The sequence below is a fragment of the Octodon degus genome, unplaced genomic scaffold, assembly GCF_000260255.1.
Source record: "Octodon degus isolate 3935 unplaced genomic scaffold, OctDeg1.0 scaffold00123, whole genome shotgun sequence".
In the NCBI taxonomy this organism is placed as follows: Eukaryota; Metazoa; Chordata; class Mammalia; order Rodentia; family Octodontidae; genus Octodon; species Octodon degus.
In genome coordinates this window covers 1322866-1341099 of record NW_004524699.1, presented here as the reverse complement: position 1 = coordinate 1341099, position 18234 = coordinate 1322866, and the positions used below count along the sequence as shown (strand labels likewise).

General features: G+C 56.5%; 1 protein-coding gene across 1 annotated transcript in view; it reads left to right on the top strand.

The window, feature by feature from the left end:
- Window positions 1–4821: 4821 nt before the first annotated feature.
- The window catches only part of Camsap1 (calmodulin regulated spectrin associated protein 1), a 36196-nt gene continuing 22783 nt past the window's right edge, over window positions 4822–18234 (top strand). The window contains exons 1-6 of the mRNA XM_023700238.1: window positions 4822–4858; window positions 7764–7802; window positions 8699–8961; window positions 9603–9764; window positions 16774–16854; window positions 17748–17780. Coding sequence (XP_023556006.1) covers window positions 4822–4858; window positions 7764–7802; window positions 8699–8961; window positions 9603–9764; window positions 16774–16854; window positions 17748–17780 — 615 coding nt within the window. The remainder of the gene's footprint in view (window positions 4859–7763; window positions 7803–8698; window positions 8962–9602; window positions 9765–16773; window positions 16855–17747; window positions 17781–18234) is intronic.

Sequence of the window (18234 nt, the reverse complement as noted above, 5' to 3'; positions counted from 1 at the left end):
TGGCTTTTCTGTTAGGAGATGCTGGGCGCTTGAGCCTGGGCCCCGTGTGGGCTGTGGTCTGCGTTGTGTGTGCCTGTTGTTTTCTTTTGGCGGAACCGGGGATTGAACTCAGGCCCTTGCGCTTGCCCAGGAAGGGCTTATTCCACTGAGCCCTCTCCCCGGCCCCTGCACCTGGTTCCTGCTGGTGGGCTCTGTCCCCGGACACAGCTTATGGGCAGCACGGTCCCTGTGGCTAGCCCTGCCGGCCGCTCAGCTGTGTTTGTCGCGTGGGGGCGGAGCCCCAAGCCCGACAGGGAGGAGTGCCTCGTGTCTCTGGGGTGGCCCGCTCACCTGGTGACTCGCTTGCAGTGGGGCAGCCACAGCCCGGTGGGGAACAGCAGTGTAGGAACAACAGCTGGCTCTGTTGTGGGTCCCGGGATTCTTGGTGTTGGCAGTCGGGCCTCCTGTTGGTGCCCTCCCTCACGGGGGTGGGGGGTGGGGCAGGGGAGGGGAGGGCAGGGGGCTTTCCTTGCTCCACCGGGACTCCACAGGCTCTGGCTGGCCTGCCCACGCCCCAGCATTCTCCTTCCTGTGTCCTTAAGCTATTCAGGGCTTGTAGCTGCGCCTGCAGGCAGAGAGGAGGATGGAGTCTGCCGACCTGGTCTGACCAGAGACTCCTGGCGCTTTAGAAAGGGCCTTTGTCTGTGGCCGGCATCAGCACTACTGTGGTGCTCGCCGCGGCTTTCTTTTCTTAGGCCTGCAGGCATTTTGAAGTGCTTCTTGAAGCTGTGATTTGTGAATTTTGCACAAATTGGAAGCTTCTCATCCACATCTACTTAATAAATACTCTTCTGCCCACGTTGGTCTCTTTTCTCTCTGGGCTTTCAGTTCCGTTTTCCTGACACCTGATGCCTGTCCTTTCCCTTCTCTGCACGTTCCCTTCCTGGGTCTCGCGCTCTTCCTCCGGCATGCTCCAAACTCTTTTCTGTCTCCCCTGGGTGTGAGCCACTGCGCGGGCTGCAGAGGTGGCTGCGTGGCTGAGCATGCGCGAGGCCCTGGGTTCAAACTCAGAACCTCCAGAAACACCTGTGGTATAAATTTACCTTTGGTGACTGTTCTTTTCTGTTCCAGAGTTTCTATTTTGTCCCTTAATGTCAAGAGCTTTTCATTTTCTTTTTTTAAAATAGCTTCTCCAGGGCTGGGATAGCTCAGCAGCATAAGTGCCTGCCTGGCATGTGCAAGGTACTGAGTTCGATCCCTGGTACCAAAATAATAAGAATAACAATAAGAAGAATAACAATAAGAAGAATAACAAGAAGAAGAAGAAGAAGAAGAAGAAGAAGAAGAAGAAGAAGAAGAAGAAGAAGAAGAACAACAACAACAACAACAACAACAACAACAACAACAACAACTGGAATAGCTTTCCTTTTCTGCCAGCGTTCTTGCCTGTTTTCTGTCACATTTGACACCATGTCCTTTAGCATCTGTGGCTGTGATTGCTCAGGCTGAGGTCCGTGAGTCTGCTTTTCCTCTGGGCTTTTCAGTCTGGTGGCTGTGGGCACCATCCCTCCTCACGCTCACCCTTGGGGGCTTGCTGCGCTTCCTGGCCCCTGAGCTGGGCTCTGAGCCGTGTGTACCTGGGCATTTCTCTGCCTCATTCCTCCCCTGGCACACACAGGAGGCCTCGGTGTCTCGTGCACCTCCCGGGACGACTGGCTGCGGCTTTATGCCTCCCTCGCTCCCCCTGCAGTCTCTGTTCTGTTGAGTCTGTCAGTGAGTTTTGTGTTGGTTTTGTCTTTTTCAGTTCAAGAATTTTTTTATTTTTTATGTATTTAGTATAGGGCCTACAGGGCCTCTCCGTAGATTGGCTCATAGTGATTCTCCTGTTTTCAGCCCCCCAAGCGCTAGGATTGCAGGCACACACCGCCACGCCCAGTCTCAATCCCATCTCAGCACACCTCAGAGACGGGGACAGGGACCCAACCCCAGCTGCTGCGTCAGTTCAGGAATTGTGATTAATGTCTTTCAGTTTTCTTTCTGTGTTGAGCTCTTGTGTTTCATCACCTGCCTCTTTCTAGGTATTTGCATGCTCTGCTGCTTTATGCCAGTTTACTTTCTGACCTGCTGCCGTCACTGACGTGAAACGAGCGTCTCTTTCCTCAGTAGCATGCCTGCAGCTGGTGGAGCCGGCTGCCTTAGCGCGGCGGCAGCCCAGCGCCTGGGTCCTCGCGGGCTTGGCCTGCTCCATTGACTTCCCCCGACTGTGGGCCATGTTTTCCTGGTTCTTTGTGTCAAGTGGCTGCGGATGGCGTCCTGGATATTTGTGTTCGGAAGCTTTTGGGAGTAATCTGAGAGGCCTGAGTGCAGATAGGCCTTTCTGCAGTGGGACTGACCCTTGTTCCAGTAGGTGCTGGGAGCCAGTGGCCCGTCCTGCGCTTGCCTCAGCTGCAGGCTCCGTGGCCTCTGGAGAGCCAGTCTGTGTCACCTGTTTCCTGCCACTACCCAGAGCATGGGGGAGGCCACTGGGCAGGCCGTGGGACCCTTTCTTTGTCATTAGGCACTGGCAAAAGGCTTGAAAACAGTTGCACTTCTTTCCCTCCCCTTCAGATCTGGATTTGCCTCCCAGGAGAGAAGGCTGACACCTAGGTAGAGCGGCGGCCAGGGGCACCTTCCTCCGGCTGGCTGGCGAGTGCCATGTCCTATGCCAGCGGAGCCTCAGTGCAGCATCTGTGTGCACCGCCCTCCTGTCTGTGGCAGAGACCCTTGAACGAGGGGCCCTCTGCCCTCCCCTCGCTCTGGGAGACTTCCTGTCTTCTGGGCCTCGCTCTCGCTTCGGCTGTCGGGCCAGGGTTCTCAGGTGTCTTGTTCTCTTTCTGTGTGCTGGCATTGGATACCTTGGCCAACTCGTGTGGCGGTGCTTCCTTGGGGCTGCCAGTGGTGCCCTTTCAGGGAGCCCCCGGGCACAGGGATCTTGGTGTGCATTTGGACTCCCCTGGCCCCTTTGTTTCCTTATAACCGGGGAGGTATCTTTCTCTGCTGGGCCTGGCCTTTTTTTAGGGGGTATGAGGAATTAAACTCAGGACCTTGCACTTGCCAGGCAGGCCCTGTGCTGCTGAGCTATCTCCCTGGCTTGGGCCTGGCTGTTTAGAAGAGCTGTGCTGTGCCTGCTGGGCTGGGGATGGGCATGGGGGATGGGCAGCAGCTCAGTAGTAGACTCTGAGTCCCTCCTTTTGGCTCCCCTGTCCTGCTCCGTGTCTGGGCTCCTGGCCCGAGCTCCAGGGTAAAGTCAGGGCAGCCTAGGGCAGGCGGGACGGCTATGCTGGCTCCCGCCTGTCTTTCTGTTCTCAGGCACTGGGTGCCTTCTGCTGTGGTCTTTGGGTTCCCTGCGCACTGGGCTGCTTTTCTGCCCCCTCCAGTGCCTGTCCTCTCTTCAGAGCACATTGCAGTAATCCTCTAAAGTCTTGGTTGGACAATTCCGACATTCGGTTCATGTCTGTCAATTGCTTTTCTCTTGAGTTACAGGTTTTCTTGTGTTTGCTTTTCTCGTTTGCTGAGGGATTTGGAGAATATCCACCCACTTCTTTTTTTGGTACTGGGAATCGAACTCAGGACTTCACTCTTGCCAGGCAGGTACGTGTGCCACTGAGCTATCTCCCCTGCACTGTTGAGGGATTTGGGAGGTACAGAGAGGTGCAGTGGCCACTTGGCTCAGCACATTTTGCAGCTCTGTGGGACCTGTTAGGAACTGGGATGCTGGTGTTCTGTTTCGCCACTGTCCCCCAGCCCCAGGAGTCGCAGGGCACTGCTGGCGGGTCTTCCCAGCCAGGCCCTCCTGGCGGGCACCAGGTGAGATGCAGGCTGTGGGCTGCCTGTGCCCTCACGGCTATCACCGTGGCTACCGCAGGTTTCATGTCATGCATGGGCAGAGGTCCCCTCACCCCTCCTTGGGATGCCTTCCTGGCCCAGCTCGAAGCCGAAGTTTGCACTTTCACGCCTGTGCCTGTGCAGCACGGAGGCGCCTCACCAGGTGCCTCGCTTCTGCCACTGGGGCACGGGGTTGTGGCTCCCCATGGTACCTGTCGGTGCGTGGGTGTGGCCCTGCTGTGGCCGGGCCAACTTTTCACTTTTACTTTTATTGTTGTCATGGTTCTGTGACTCAGACTCGGGCCTGGGCATCCAAGCAAATGGCCCCCACGGGCTGCAGCCCCAGCTTCTGGTCCGGGGCCTGCAGGCACATGCCACGGGCCTGGCTTGGGGGCAGCTTGGCTTTTTTTCCGTTGGGGTACAGTAGTGGTGGTCTGGAGTCAAAGGATCTCCAGCCGCTGCCTCTTGGAGGCCCCTTCTGCTTGCCTTCTCCTGCCTGAGCATCACTGTACCATTGTGTTCCAGGGCTGATGGCACCAAGCCCGCTCCCCTGGCACAAGAGCCGTGGGGCTCTGCGCGCGGCTGGCACTTGCTGGGAGGAGCTGGGGCTAGTGTGGGCACGTCCACCGCAGCCCTGCTCAGGCGCAGGGTGGCTGAGGGCAGCTGCTGCCTTGAGTGTGTAAGAGAGACACCAGGGATGAGGAGGATGCTGAGACCCGCTGCGTGGTCACCGTGCTGTGCTGCATCCGCTCCAGGGGCCCAGTGTGGGCGAGTGGTCTGGTCCTCACACAGCCCGGCAGGTGGAGGCCTCTCGTGTCCCAAGCTCCCCGGTGGGGTTTAAGGTTTGGAGGCCAGGCAAGAGCACAGCGGGAACTGGGTCCACTGTTGGCTGCAGTCCCCACATTGGCTCCAGGCTTGTCCGCACCCTTGCCCCCTTCAGAGCACCTTTCCCGCTCCGGCAGGTTGTGCCCCGGCGAAATGCAGCCAGCAGAGCAGAGCAAGAGCTTCCGGAGAGGTGTGGCCAGTGCCCTTGTGCTGTGTCCCGTCCCCGGGGCCTGCGATGGCTGCACCTCCTGGCCCGGGACTCTCCCACTGCTCGGCCCAGGTGGCGTTTGGCCCTCAGCCCGTAGTCTGTCTCTTCAGTGTTGCTGGGTGGCCCCTCTGAGAGGTGGCCTGCCTCCCTCTGAGCTGTGCAGCGCCGTGGTCGTGCCCAGCCACTGTAGTTCCTCTCTTTGGCCTCTCTCCTGGGCCCACCTGACACGGTCTGCTCTGCAGGCCTCCTCTGCCCTCCGACTGGGAGACAGCCTCCGGGGTATTGTCTTATTTATCTGTTTTCTTTCTTTCTCTCCCCCCTCCCCCAGTACCAGGGATTGAACTCAGGACCTTGTGCTTGCCAGGCAAACACTGTCCTTCCTCCGTGGGTACTGTGTTCATATATGGTAGGTGCCAAGTGCCACCCCTTTGGCCTGTGCCTCTGATTCCTGATGATGGCATTCCTCTGATGCCTGCCCCGGCTGAGCTCCTGCCCGTGGCAGCTCCTTCCCTGTCAGCTCCCGGCTGCTGGCTCCTACCGTGTCTCGGCCAGCAGGGCGTCTTTCCATGTAGTTAGTGCTCACACTTCTCTGGCTGAGAGACGGACGCTTCTGCTTCCTTCCCAGGCCCCTCGCTCTCCTCAGCCCAGAACCGCCACCCGCGTCCAGACCTGCCCTCCACTCTGAGCAAGAACAGCAGCAGATAGTGTGATTTCTTTTTTTCTCTTTTTTTTTGTGGTACCAGGGATTGAACTTGGGACTTTGTGCTTGCCAGGTGGGTGCTTACGCTGCTGAGCTATCTCCCTGGCCCCAAAGCAGCACACAGAGTTTTCCTGCCCTCCAACTTCTGCTCCTGAGCAGCCTGGCCTGTCTGTCCTCACCACATGCGTGCAGAGCACCTGACCCTGATCACCCAGACAGCTCTGCAGCGAGGGCGGTGGGTGCTCGGCTGAGGACTTGCTAAAGGAACGGGGAGACACTGAGTTTGTCCCTCCTGTGTGGATATGCGGAGTCACGCTTAGGTTGCTAGGCCACCCCTGGCCTGTGTCTGTGTGGTGCCCCCACACCCTGTGGGTGGGGTGTGTTGGCGTCTTTGTCCTTGTTGGAGCCTGGGCCTGAGTGCTGCGGCTCTTAGACCTCACCTCTCTGTTATCTTCCTACTCTTCCTGGCTTACCCAGGTGCTCAGTAGTCGTTGAACAATTCTGCTTCATTGGGTTTTAGAAGAAATGGAAAGTAAGTCACCAGAAAGATACTCCAGGCGTTTACAGAGCTGACTTAAAAATAGCTGTTGACTGATAAATTGGAAACATCAGGTTCTTGGTGCCTGCGCTCCACATCTGAGGGCCTGGTGGATGTGAGGGGTGTGGCTGGCCCATCCCCGAGCAAGCTGGCTTCTGTGGCTGAGGCGGAGGGAGTGTGCGGAGGACCTTGGGTGCAGAGCTCTCCTGGGCCTGTACCCTGGATCTCGGAGCTCCTGTGGTGAATCGGAAGCATGGGTGGCTTCCCTGACTCATGTGCACGCAGGATTCAGAGTTGAAATGACCCAGGGAAGCATTTCTTTTTTTTTTTTTTTAAAGTTTATTTATTCATTTTGTGTGTGTGTGGCCAGCTCAGCCCACCAGGGGGCGGGGCTGGCTGGCATGTGGTGGTGGGGGATTGAACCGCGGTCCCTGTTCTTAGCTTAGCTTGTTCTCAGTGGGTGCTTTAGACCACTGAGCCATCTCACCAGCCCAGGGAAGCATTTCTGCTGGACGGATGGTGGGTTTAAGAGGCCCTGCCAGGTCAAGCCTTCCCTCCTGTCAGCTCCAGCACTCACGCTGGGTGTCTCTTCACCCTGTGGCCTCCGGCTGTAGCAGCTGCTCTGGGGCCTCCTCACTTCCATTGAAGGCCAGCTTTGCTGAGCCTGTGTCCCCGTCCTGTCCTGTGTCTCAACCCCCACCGCCAGCACCCAGAGAGGCAGGACCCTGTGCAGTCTTAAGGAGCTCTCCTAGGGTGGAGCCTTCCCAGTTGTCCCTGCAAGAGTGGAGAGTGACCTGGGCCAGCCAGTGGGGCTTGGTGTCCTGGATGTCACGTGGACTTGTCACATGGCAAGATCACGGGTGGCTCCTGGAAGGGCCAGGGCCAGGGCCAGAGTGTGCACTTGGTGATTGCTGCACATCTGGAGCCTTCCAAGTCATTAGGTGGAATGGGGTCCCCTGGGGTGGGAAGTAGGATGTGTCCCTTGCTGTCTTTGGAAAAGAGCGACCCAGGCAGCGGTGTTGCCAAAGGAGAGTGGAGGAAGGCGGTGGTTGCTGTGACCTGGAGCCACTGGGCTGCTGCTGCAAGCACATCCTCTTCGTGGTGGCCACGAGAGCTTCTTAGGCCTTGGCTGGGTCACGGGACTCTTGGCCCCATGCCCGTCCCTGACTTCCACCTGTTTAGTCGGACTCGCTCTGTGTGGTGCCGTCTGTCTCTGGCTACTGTGGCTCCCGCATGTGAGGTGGCTCCTGCCCTCATGTCATTGCAGAAGGCAGAGGCCTGAGCTTATGCTGCTCGCTGAGCTGCTGCCTTCTGCTGTTGCTTTGGTCCCATTCAAAACTGCGGTAATTTCAGGGTAGGCAGCTACCCCGTGTGCTCAGGACTGTGGGGTTCAGCCTAGTGACACCATCGAGCCTGGGAAGGCTGCGGCTCCTGCAGGGTTGCCATGGTGACCAGATGAGAGGTGCAGCACGGTGATTCAGAACCACAGCATGTGTGGACGCTGGCCTCGCTGTTCAGAAAGGAACCCAAGGAGGTGTGAGGAATGCGGGGCAGGGGCGGGTCCACACACCCACAGTTAGATTCAGGCTCAAAAAATAGCACTGGGAGGAGGAAAGGAGCAGAGAGGGTGTGCTGCTGAGGGGCTGAAGTGCCGCTGCTCTGCTCAGTGGCCACGCACCCTGGACCTGGTAGGTGCTGGAGGATGTGGGTGTCCAGGTGGCGTAAACAGCGCCAGTGTCCCTGGCTGCTTCTGGGCTGGTTGTATGTGGGCTTTCCTCAGCCCCCTTCCCGGAGGTGGTGACTTTCTAGACACATCTGGAGGTTTGGGCAGTTCCAGAAGGCACTGGGGTGCTACAGTCCCGGCAGAGCGTGTGGCCAGCTGGGTGCTGGGTAGGAGCTTCCTGCAGGACTTGTCTTGCAGATTCCTGTGAAGGGCACAGTGGGGAGGCTCAAGGGGCTGGAGCGATGTAGTGCACTTGCCTGCACGTCTGGGTGGTGCTGTGTGTGCGTGTGTACATGCCTGGAGTGTCAGGCAGCGCAAGAGCAGGTTGTGTGGATGCAGTTGGGCTCTTCTCAAGCCTTAAGCATGGCTCCTGCCTCCCTGCCTGTGACATGGGGAACTCTTCCTCATCCCGACTGGATGAAGGGAATGGGTTTTGTGTAGAGGTGACTGCTGCTTGGCCAGAGCAGAAGGAAAGGCGATGGCTGCTGTCCTGCTGCCCCTGAGGTTGCAGCGGCACCAGCCGGGCTGCTGCTGTGGTAAAGACTGGCTGTTTGGTCCAGCTGTGCCCTCCATCCTGAGGCTAGAAGGCCATGCCGATGCCTCCTCAGGGCGTGAGGTGGTGACGACTGCACCCCATTTTCTCTGCCCCCCGTCACCAAGTCTGGGTCTTTGGGCGAGCTGCAGTTGTGAGTATGACACACTGGCGTCTGTCGCTGCAGTGTCCCAGATCTTCACACCTGGCAGTGGTCCAGTTTGTGGGTCGCAGCTTTGCCAGGGCTGCCGAGAGGCTGCCCTTGTCTGTCCTGGGCCCGGACGTCCGTGTGCCTGTGCTTCGCTCACAGGTGCTCTCTCCTGTCCTAGACAACATCCCTGAAGATCTCCGAGACCCCTTCTACACTGACCAGTATGAGCAGGAGCACATCAAGCCGCCCGTCATCAAGCTGCTCCTCTCCAGTGAGCTCTACTGCCGCGTCTGCAGCCTCATCCTCAAAGGGGACCAGGCAGCTGCCTTACAGGGACACCAGTCGGTCATCCAGGCCCTGTCCCAGAAGGGCATCTACGTGATGGAGAGTGATGACACCCCAGTGACTGACACTGACCTTGGCCAGGCCCCCATAAAGATGGTGAGTGTCCGGCGAGGCAGCATGCTCCTGCCTCAGCACATGACCCTTGCAGACTTCAAGCAGGAGCTGCTTCTGTTGCGCTCTTTCTCTGTGAATGCTGTAATGCCGAGGTCGTGGCTCGGCACTGGATGGTTACGTGCCACATCAGCCCCTGTGGTTCTGTGACTCAGTGATCGAGCCCATTGTGTGGGAAGGCTGCAAGTGTAAATGTGGGCATTTTCCCGCCTGAATCTGTTGGCCCTTCCCTCCGTGTCTAAAGCCTGGCTGCTCCTGCTGCTGCATGTCCTGCTCAAGGCTCTGAGCAGCAGTGCTCTTCACAGGCTCTTGTGCTCAGTGGTTTGAGGGTAGAGGGTGTGGTGAAGTCCCTTGCTTAGAAGAGAGGGCCCGAGGGCAGCTCTCCTGTGGAGGTGTCCCTGCTCCCAGGGGTGTGGCTGGGCTGCTGGAGTGGGGAGGTGAGGGAGCCAAGTTCCACTCCATGCTGGCCCTGTGGCTCTGCATCCTGCGCTTCCGGCCCTTCTTGAGGCCGAGGAAGCGAGGGGATGTGTGGGGCAGCGAGAGAGGAGCAAGTCTGGGTGGGACCCTTTCCCTGGGGCCCCCTGGGTAGAGGAGCTGTGCGGTGCCAGTTGTGTCCCTGCCCCCAGAGTGCCCACATGGCCATGGTGGACGCCCTGATGATGGCCTACACGGTGGAAATGATCAGCATCGAGAAGGTGGTGGCCAGCGTTAAGCGCTTCTCCACGTTCAGCGCCTCGAAAGAGCTGCCCTATGACCTCGAGGATGCCATGGTGTTCTGGATCAACAAGGTGGGTGCCCCTGGCCCCCAGCAGTGTGCTCCTTGTCCCTCGCTCTGGACCTGCTGCTTGGTCCTGGGCCCACAGTGGGAAAGCCGTACACATCCTGGGTGTCCAGAGCGAGTCGAGGGCTGGGTGATAGCTTGGCAGCAGAATCACCCGAGTTTGGTCCCTGGTATCTCATGCTGTGCCAGCCCCAGAACCCTGGGTGTGCTGGGTGTGGTGGTGCATGCCTATAATCCCAGAGCGGGGGCAGCTGAGACCAGAGAATCGCTATGAGTCCAAGCTGCGCAGTGAGACCCTGTATCAACAACAACGAAGAAGTGTGGGGCAAGAGGAAGTAGACTTGAGTTGCAGTGCAGACATGATGACAGCAAACAGCGAATTTTTCTTCTTCAGCCCCCGTGTGCAGTAGGTGCATTCCCTTTTAGAAGAATTTTCCTAAACACCACTTTCTCCTTTTACACGTGGAAGCGTAGTGTAGTCTGCACAGTGCGCCAGTGTATGCCATGTAATTATTTGGGAGCAAAGCTTAACACAGCTCTTGGGTAATGAGCACCCTTGTCTGCAAAACTGTGTTCAAAATGAGCGTTGGGCTTCGGAGACAAGAGCATGAGGCCCCAGGTAAAGCTTTCTCAGCGAGCTTGAGAAAGACGCGTGCCCCCTGGGGACATTGTGCAGGCAAGTGCCAGTCAGGCCCATGGCTCCCGCAGCCCCTGCTGTGATGGGGGTGTCTGTCTGTCGAGGGAAGGCTTGGACCTGGACTTCCACTCAGACGCTGGTCTGCTCTTGAAGTAGAGGGTTTGAGGAATGGACACCATTCACCCCTGAGAGCCTACAAAGGCGGAAAACCTGGCTAGGCCTCAGCAGAGAGCTCTGGGTCCCGGGCAGACCTGGGTGCCGCCGGGTGTGCGCACCTGAAGGGGTTTGGCTTAAAAATGGCTCTTTTGAGCCTGGCATAGCGGGACACATTTGTGATCCCAACACTGGGAGGTTGAGGCAGGAGGACTGCAAGTTTGAGCCCAGCTTGGGCAGCTTACCCTCAAAATAAAAAATTCAGGAAGTGGGGCTGGAGATGCAGCTCAGCGCGAGGCCTCAGGTACACGCCCCTGCTGGCCTCAGGACTGAGACACGTTTTCACGGACACTCTGAGCGACCCTGAGCGGGCTTTCTGCGTCCCTGGCAGGAGCGTCCTGGGGCAGAACATGGACTTCAGCACTCTGTCACGGCTCCTGGTAGTTCCCCCTGTTACAAGAGAAATAGTGTGGTGACGATAGAGAACTTAGCCACTGCGTATGAGTGACAAGACGGTGTATAAACTGCCTGCCGCTTGGTGTCTGTAAAGGCAGGTGGCGTTTGCTGCCCCTGCAGCGAATTTGCCTGCGTGTAGCACGCAGGCGAGGTACACAGCTGGAGCTCACCGAGGAGGCGCGGCCTGCAGAAGCCAGGCTGGCCGGCGAGGTGCTGGGAGTGCCTGCCCGGAACCGCAGCTTGCTTCTGCCGTGACTTCCGCCTGGGGAGCAGCGGAGATGGCTGAGCGGAGGAAGTGCCACTTGGCAGGGGCAAGGTCCTGAGCTCAGTCCCTGGCACCACAGGAAAAAAGAAAAAGAAAGAAAATAGTTGATTTTTGCCGATTGTTTGCTTGTGTTTTACCGGGTCTGGCCGTGAAGGTGGTGCCGTTCTTCTCACCTTACAGTGTGTGCATATCTTTTCTGTGTTTTCCCAGCAACTGGATATTGTTTAAAAACACTTGCAAAAACAACCAAACCACTTGCCAGTTTGAAGGTGAGCAGCTTCGTCACCGACGAGGTTGAAGTCGGGCTGTCTCAGCCCTTCCTCACCGTCTTACTGTGGCTCAGGGCGGGAGGTGCCTTCGTTTCCTCTTTGGTCGGGTTGCTTATGTGTTTCCAGATCACTATCCTAGGCCATTGGTGACAAACCTACGGCACTCGTGTTATATTTCTTTTAAGACACAATATGTTAACGACAGGTGACGTGCTTCAGCATCGGGGTTTAATGGCAGCGTTGGTGCTCTGAGGGCGCCGTCGGCTGTCCTTTCTGAAGGGCTGCTCATCACTGGCCCGGGTTCCCGCCCGGGAGCCCGTGCCTGCCGCGTGTGCAGGTGGTCTCCACTTTCCTCATGTGTTGATTCTGGCTTCTTCCTCCTTCTATAGTGTTTAATTGTCTATGTGGCCCAGGTTGGCTCCTGGCGTTAAGTGGCCATAACCTTCCTGTGTCATCTACCCAAGTGGCCGGGACCACAGAGGTGCACAATATTTTAAACACATTGTGCTTCTGGGTGCATGTTCAGGTATTTTACCCAGATTTTCGTAAGGTTTTCTTGACGTTGCCAAGTCGTATGTGGATATTGGGAATGAAGAGTGCAAGGTCTGTGTGGGGAGCATCTTCCCCATCTCGTCTGCTTTCTGGTTTCGTAGTAGAAGTCGTGCTGCTGAGATTCTGCGTCCTGGCTCTGGCATCCCCATCTGAGAAGTCTCTGCCTGCCCAGGCAGGGCAGGACAGGCCTCTGCCTCCTTGCAGCAGCGTGTGGCTCCGTGCAGGGGCAGGCGTGGCGCGTGCACCTCTGTGCACAGGGCAGCGATTGCCCCATCCTGACCCTAGACATTTTGGGGGCAGGTTTGTTGAGCATTTGTTGAGCCACTTCTGTGTGTCCTCTCAGGGATGTTTGTCCTTTGATTGGTGTAACTAGTCTCCTGCCATTGTCAGGTAAACTGGCTTATGCGAACTATAACCTGGTAATACTAATCTGGATGAACTGCAACCCTTTTTGCTAAGAAGCTATTACTTAGCTACTACATCTTATTGGCTGTAGCAAGCCAAGTATCATACCACTTTAGACTTTTTAGTGGCATGGGAAGCACAAACTGCACTTGGGAGAAGCGGAGAGGTCCAGCCAGCTCAGAGGAGGTAAAACTCCAAATTCTGAGCCATGGGGACAGATTACAGAGCTTTTTAAGAGTCTGTGGCAGGAAAAGAGATGCAGGTGAAGCTGCAGAACAAAGGCACTTACTCAAATTAACAGGCCAGTGGGGAATCAGGTGACAGGCGGAGGAAGGCGCCTTGAGGCGCAGGAGCTGTTGTAATCCAAGGCTAAAATCATGGTCAGAGCCCATCATCATCTGGTGGGCGGGGTGGGGGTGTCCCCAGATGGGTTATTTTCCTGTCTCGTTATCTACATGACCACATGAATTTTAATTTTGTTTTTTGAGACAGGGTCTTGCTGTGCAGTCCAGGCTGGCCTTGAGCTCACAGCGACCCTGCCTCAGCCTCCTGAGTGCTGGGATTACAGGTGTGCACTACCACCGGCCTGGTACTGCGGTTTCTAGAGTCTGTTTGTGCGGTACATAATGGTGGCCATCATCGTGGGGACTTGGTGCTGCACAGATTACACCTTTGTTCTTTTCCTCCCCTCCCCTACACTCTGCTGAACTGGAGGCTGAGGCAGGAGGATCATTGTGAGTTCGAGGCCCCCCTGGGCTACACAGTGAGATGAAGGCCAGCCTGAACTGCATAGCAAGACTGTGTCTCAAACAACCAAGAACTGAAACCAGTTAGAGCTGCTAACCTCTCTCCCCTGCTTTCGCTGTTTCACACCTGCACCCTCATCGCCACGCCAGGGACTAGCCCAGGGCCTTGCGGGAAGCTCTGGACCGCCGAGCCGTGCCCCGGCCTGCGCATCGTTGTGGGCTGTGTGCTGCATTCGCACCCCAAGGTGTCCTCGGCTGTGTGCTGCATTCGCACCCCAAGGTGTCCTCGGCTGCTCCTGTAGGCTCTTGTGTGTCACTGGGTCGTCTGGAACGCTTCCGTTGGAGGTTTACTTTTTGAGGCAAGGTCTCTGAACTCCTGTCTAGCTTCCCAGGTAGCACTGTACGCTTGCCATTGCGCCCGGGGGTGCTTGTCTAATTTTGAATATTTGGAAGAAAGTTCCAGATGCCTCTAGGTGTTTCGTTTCTAGTTGATTCTGTGGCTAGAAAAGGTGCGCCGTGTGTGTGTGAGACTCACACTGTGTCTCTGACCGTCAGTCCTAGTGGCCGTGGGTGGCGGCTGTGGTCACCACAGCCTCGCAGTCCTCCACCTCCTGTCCCTGTCAGCCAGGTGCTCTGAGGAGGAGAGACACTGGGGTCAGCAGCTTTGGCTGTGTTCGCTTCGTGGCTCCATTCTGTTGGGTTTGCTTATCTGGGGTTCGGAGTAGTCTTCGGGGGCTCTGCTGCTCCGGCGAGCTTCCCCTTAGTCACCAGTGATTCTCCCGCCCTAGAAATCTTGCGAGCGGCTTCTGTAGGGCTTTCTAATGAAGACACGTTCCTTCCTTTTCAACTGTTACTTTTAGCCTCTCGTCTGTCCATGTAAAATGAGTTGCCTGTGTTGAGAGCGCTTGGCCTGTGACATGCCAGGTTATACCCAGTCTGCTTTCCGCCCGCATCTCGTGGCTCTCCTCTGCGCCCACTCACTGGGGCTGAGTGTCTTTAGAACCCTGTTCCGTCGCTCACTGGCAGGGCTGCAGCTCGGGCCGTCTGGGCCTCCTGGGCCTGGTCGCGCTGCACCCTGCATCTCCCTGGTTCTGGCAGCTGTCACCTTTCATTTGGTTTTATTATTTTAGCTTTTAGCTATTATCTTTTAAGGTAGTTAAAAATCAAGAATAGAAGTCTTTAGGATTTTCCTCTTTTTTTTATGCTTGATACAGGGTTTCTGTATGTCGTTTAGGGTAGCCTTGAACTTACTCTGTAGCCCAGGCTGGTCTCAGACTTGCAGTGATCCCCCTGCCTCAGCCTCATGAGCGCTAGGATTAGCCTCATGGCCAGCCTTAGCTTTTTTTTTTAATATTTATATTTTTTATTTATTTTTTATGAGCAGAGTATATTTATTGAGGGAAAGAAAGCTCCTGTCTAAGAGAGGGACAGGAATAGGCCCAAGCGGGTTGTTCCTGGCTTTTTAAAAATAGCTCAAAATACTTAATTTTTTTGGCTTCATGACTGATTTATATTCTTAAGAGTTACTGTAATATCAAAGGGGTTTTTTTTTTTTTTTTTTTTTTTTTTTTTTTTTTGGTCTTTTTGAGATAGGGTCTCACTATGCAGTTCAGGCTGGCCTTGAGCTTACTTCGTACCAGGCTGGTCTGGAACTCACAATGGTCCTCCTGCCTCAGCCTCTCCAGTGCTGGGATTACAGGCGTAGCCACCATGCCCAGCCATACTTTCTGCTTTATTAAAACCCTCCTTTCTTGCCTTCTTCCTGGGACTTTAGTGCCCATAGTTTCATAATGTCATGCATTGGTCTTTTAGAGGATGGCTTTGCTGAGTGTCCAGGTCCCCGGATCTCAGACTTCCGTGACAGCGTGCAGTGCCACGTGGTAGCTCACCACTGACCTCAGCAGAGGAGTCTTTCTGTACTAGGAGCCCTCTGGCTTTTGCTGATGGAGACAAGTTTTCCAAAATGTTAATTTTGCCTGAGATTCCTGTTGTCACTAGAAACAAGTTCTTGGGGTTGTTCTCAGTGCCCCACACACTCAGCTCTGCTTGTAGTGCCGCACTTGCTCGTGGGAGACAGTGCCTCTCAGGTGTGCAGGTCTGGCGCTGTGTGGCCCAGAGGCCCCGTGGGTGTCCCTGCATCACCTCCCCACATGGGTGCACAGGAGCTGTCCTAGTGCGTTCCACGTGCTCCGCAGGACATGAAGGCCCTTGCCAAAAGGCTGAGTGTCCCAGCCCCTCCAGGACTCAGGAGCCTGCGCATGTGCTCCACAGTGATGTGGAGCGGTGCACGTGGGGAGGGCAGAGCGCTGAGCTGGGGCCGTCCCTCGAGGTGTCTCCGAGCCCCTGGCGTCCCCTTGCCCTCTGGGCAGGCTGGAGGCACCACAGTTCCACCCGTGTCGTCTTCCTTTGCATGCTGGGCTCACGCGTGCTTTTAGGGTTCTTCGTGAGCTTCGGCTCTTCTGGTGGAGCCCTGGCTCTGCCGCCAGCCCGCGTGTGGGGATTCTGCACTGGCTCCGGAGCCCTGGTGGACAGCGTGTCCCAAGGAGCCGCGGGGCGGCGCTGGCCGCGCTTGCTGCCCCTGGGCCGGCGCTCGTCTGCGGCGTGACTGTCTCCCCGTCGGAGTGCGGGTGGCGGGCCTGTCCCTGGCACTCAGCCGCCAGCGCTCCCGTCTTGCTGTCGCTGCTCCTTGTCTTTCTGCTGTGGATTTCCAGCTTTTGCGTTTTCTGGGTCATGTGTGGCAGACAGCACATGGTGAGAGAGTGGTAAGTGTTTAGTCTCCTTGATTATTTCAGTCGTGTGTAGTACGTCACCTTAGAATGGTCTTTCTGTCAACAACCGGAAAGGAACTTCTAGTGTAAGTAAAAGGACGTTCTTCTATGTGGTACTTTTTAGTGGTTTTACTTTTCCTCAGAAATTATGACCGCATCATCTAGTTTTGTTTTGTGTTTTATTTGACTTTCTGGCTTGTTTCTGTTTTTTGAGACAGGCTGTCACTATGTGGTCCAGGCCTTCCCGGAGCTGCCTGCGTTGTCCTAGCCCCAGACGCGAGCTGCCCCTCCTCAGCTGCCCTGAGCGCCGAGACTAGGCCTGCCCCCCAGGGCCTGCTTGTTATGTGATTTTTAATCACACTTTTAACACTCAGTTGTGGATTTAACTTTCTTCGTGTTTTCTAATTCATTGATTTTTATGTTTACCAGTATTGATTTTTTCTTTATGTTTTTTTCAGTTTAAAATCAAATTATAAATTCTTATTTTCACTGCTGGGGGTTGAACGCAGCACTCCTCAGCTAGGGAGGGCTGCCTCCCCTAGCCCTCTTCGTTCATTCATTTGAGACAGGGTCTTGCAAGCATCCAGGAAGGTCAGACTTGCGGTGCCTCAGCCTCTGTGCTGCGTCTCTGGCGCGTGCCTGGCTCCCTCGGTCCACTCCAGGCCAGAGCTGCAGTTTGTGCTGTGGGGACTGTAGGCGCCACCTGAGGTGTTGGCCAGCTTGGGAGAGCAGCTGCCTTCTTAGTGTGTTTCTCTTCTACCGTAGGTAAATCTTAAGATGAGAGAGATAACGGAGAAGGAAGCCAAGTTAAAGCAGCAGGTACTGGAGAGCCCAGCTCATCAAAAGGTAAATGGCAGGTTTAGTTCTTGGGATGACTAGTGCTGGCTCCTAGGGCTGCACCTGTGCCTTGTGTCCTGGTCTCCTTCCTGACCCCGTGAAGCCAGCCCAGGGCTGTGGTGGCCTCGCCTGCCCTTAGCGGGATCTGGCTGTTGGACTGTAGGCGGGTGAGGGTATGCTGGGAGGGCTCGGCAGTGGGCGCCTGGAAGCAGGCTCCCACAGTTAATGCCTGAGGACCCCTGGTGCCTGGGGTGCCCTGGCTCATCCCTGCGGAGGCCTTGGGGTGCAGCGGAGCAGCGGACAATGGGGACGCCCCATGTGGGGATTCGGGTGGGAAACTTGTGTGCTGTTGATGTGCCACACGTTCCGGGCTTTAGTTTCTTTCCCTGGTGTCACTTTCTCTTTTGCCAAGCACGTGCGTACAGGACACGGCCTAGCTGTCACACAGTCTCACTGGCTGTGGAGAGTGGTCCCCCATTCCCCCCCAGCTCCTCTCCCTCCCAGCACTGCACCAGCTGGCTCCTGTCTGCAGCCCAGAGCCTCCCCTGTGGCTCCGAGGCATTGCCCCTGACTGGAGGTGGTACGTGCATGTGCGTGGGTACTGCCTTGCCCTCCTTCGTGGGGTGGACTGCTGCTCGCCTGGCCCTGGCTCCGGCCCTGGCCCAACCCTAACCCTTGCCTAGTCCTGAGGCGTTCTTTGCTCTTGCAAAGGACAGAGTTGAGAAAGGGGTATGTCACCTTGCCCTTGACTATCCTGGTACTGTGGTGTGGGGAGGTCTCAGGTGCCTAAACGCCTTTGCCTGTGGGGTGCTGTCCCCACCTCTGGCGTGTGAGCGTGTCACGATGTCCCCGTAGACCTGCTGCTGACCCTCCTCTCCACTTCCTTTCTGCTTCCTGAGCAGTCTCCCTCCAAGTGGTATTGGAAGTTAGTGCCCGTAAGTGACCCCGCCACAGCTGCCATCTGCTGAGCCATCCTGTCGCCATCACGCGCTGCCATTGAAGTTGCTCGCACCCAGAACTGTTTTTCTTTTGTTGTTTGTTCAGTGTCCCCCGGGGACTGAGGTCACGGCTTCCCTAGGACCGAGTGCATGAGCGCCCGGCCAGGCTGGATGGGGCTGGGTGTGGCGCTGCAGGGCTCCTCGTTGTACCTGCCCAGCCTCCTCCTGCTTGTGTCTGCTCACAGTGACCCCTCCATGTGACCAGCACAGCCCAGCTGACAGTCTCCTTCATAGCGGCCCAGGCTGCTCCTGAAGCTTGGCCTTTCTGGTGTTCCCTGCCTAGCGGTGGCGTTTGCCTTGCTGTCCCCTGGTGTCCCAAGGCTGGTGTCCAGTTGGGAAGGTGGCTCCGTGGTGAGGGTGGGGGGGACTGTGGAAAGGGCTCTTGCTCGTG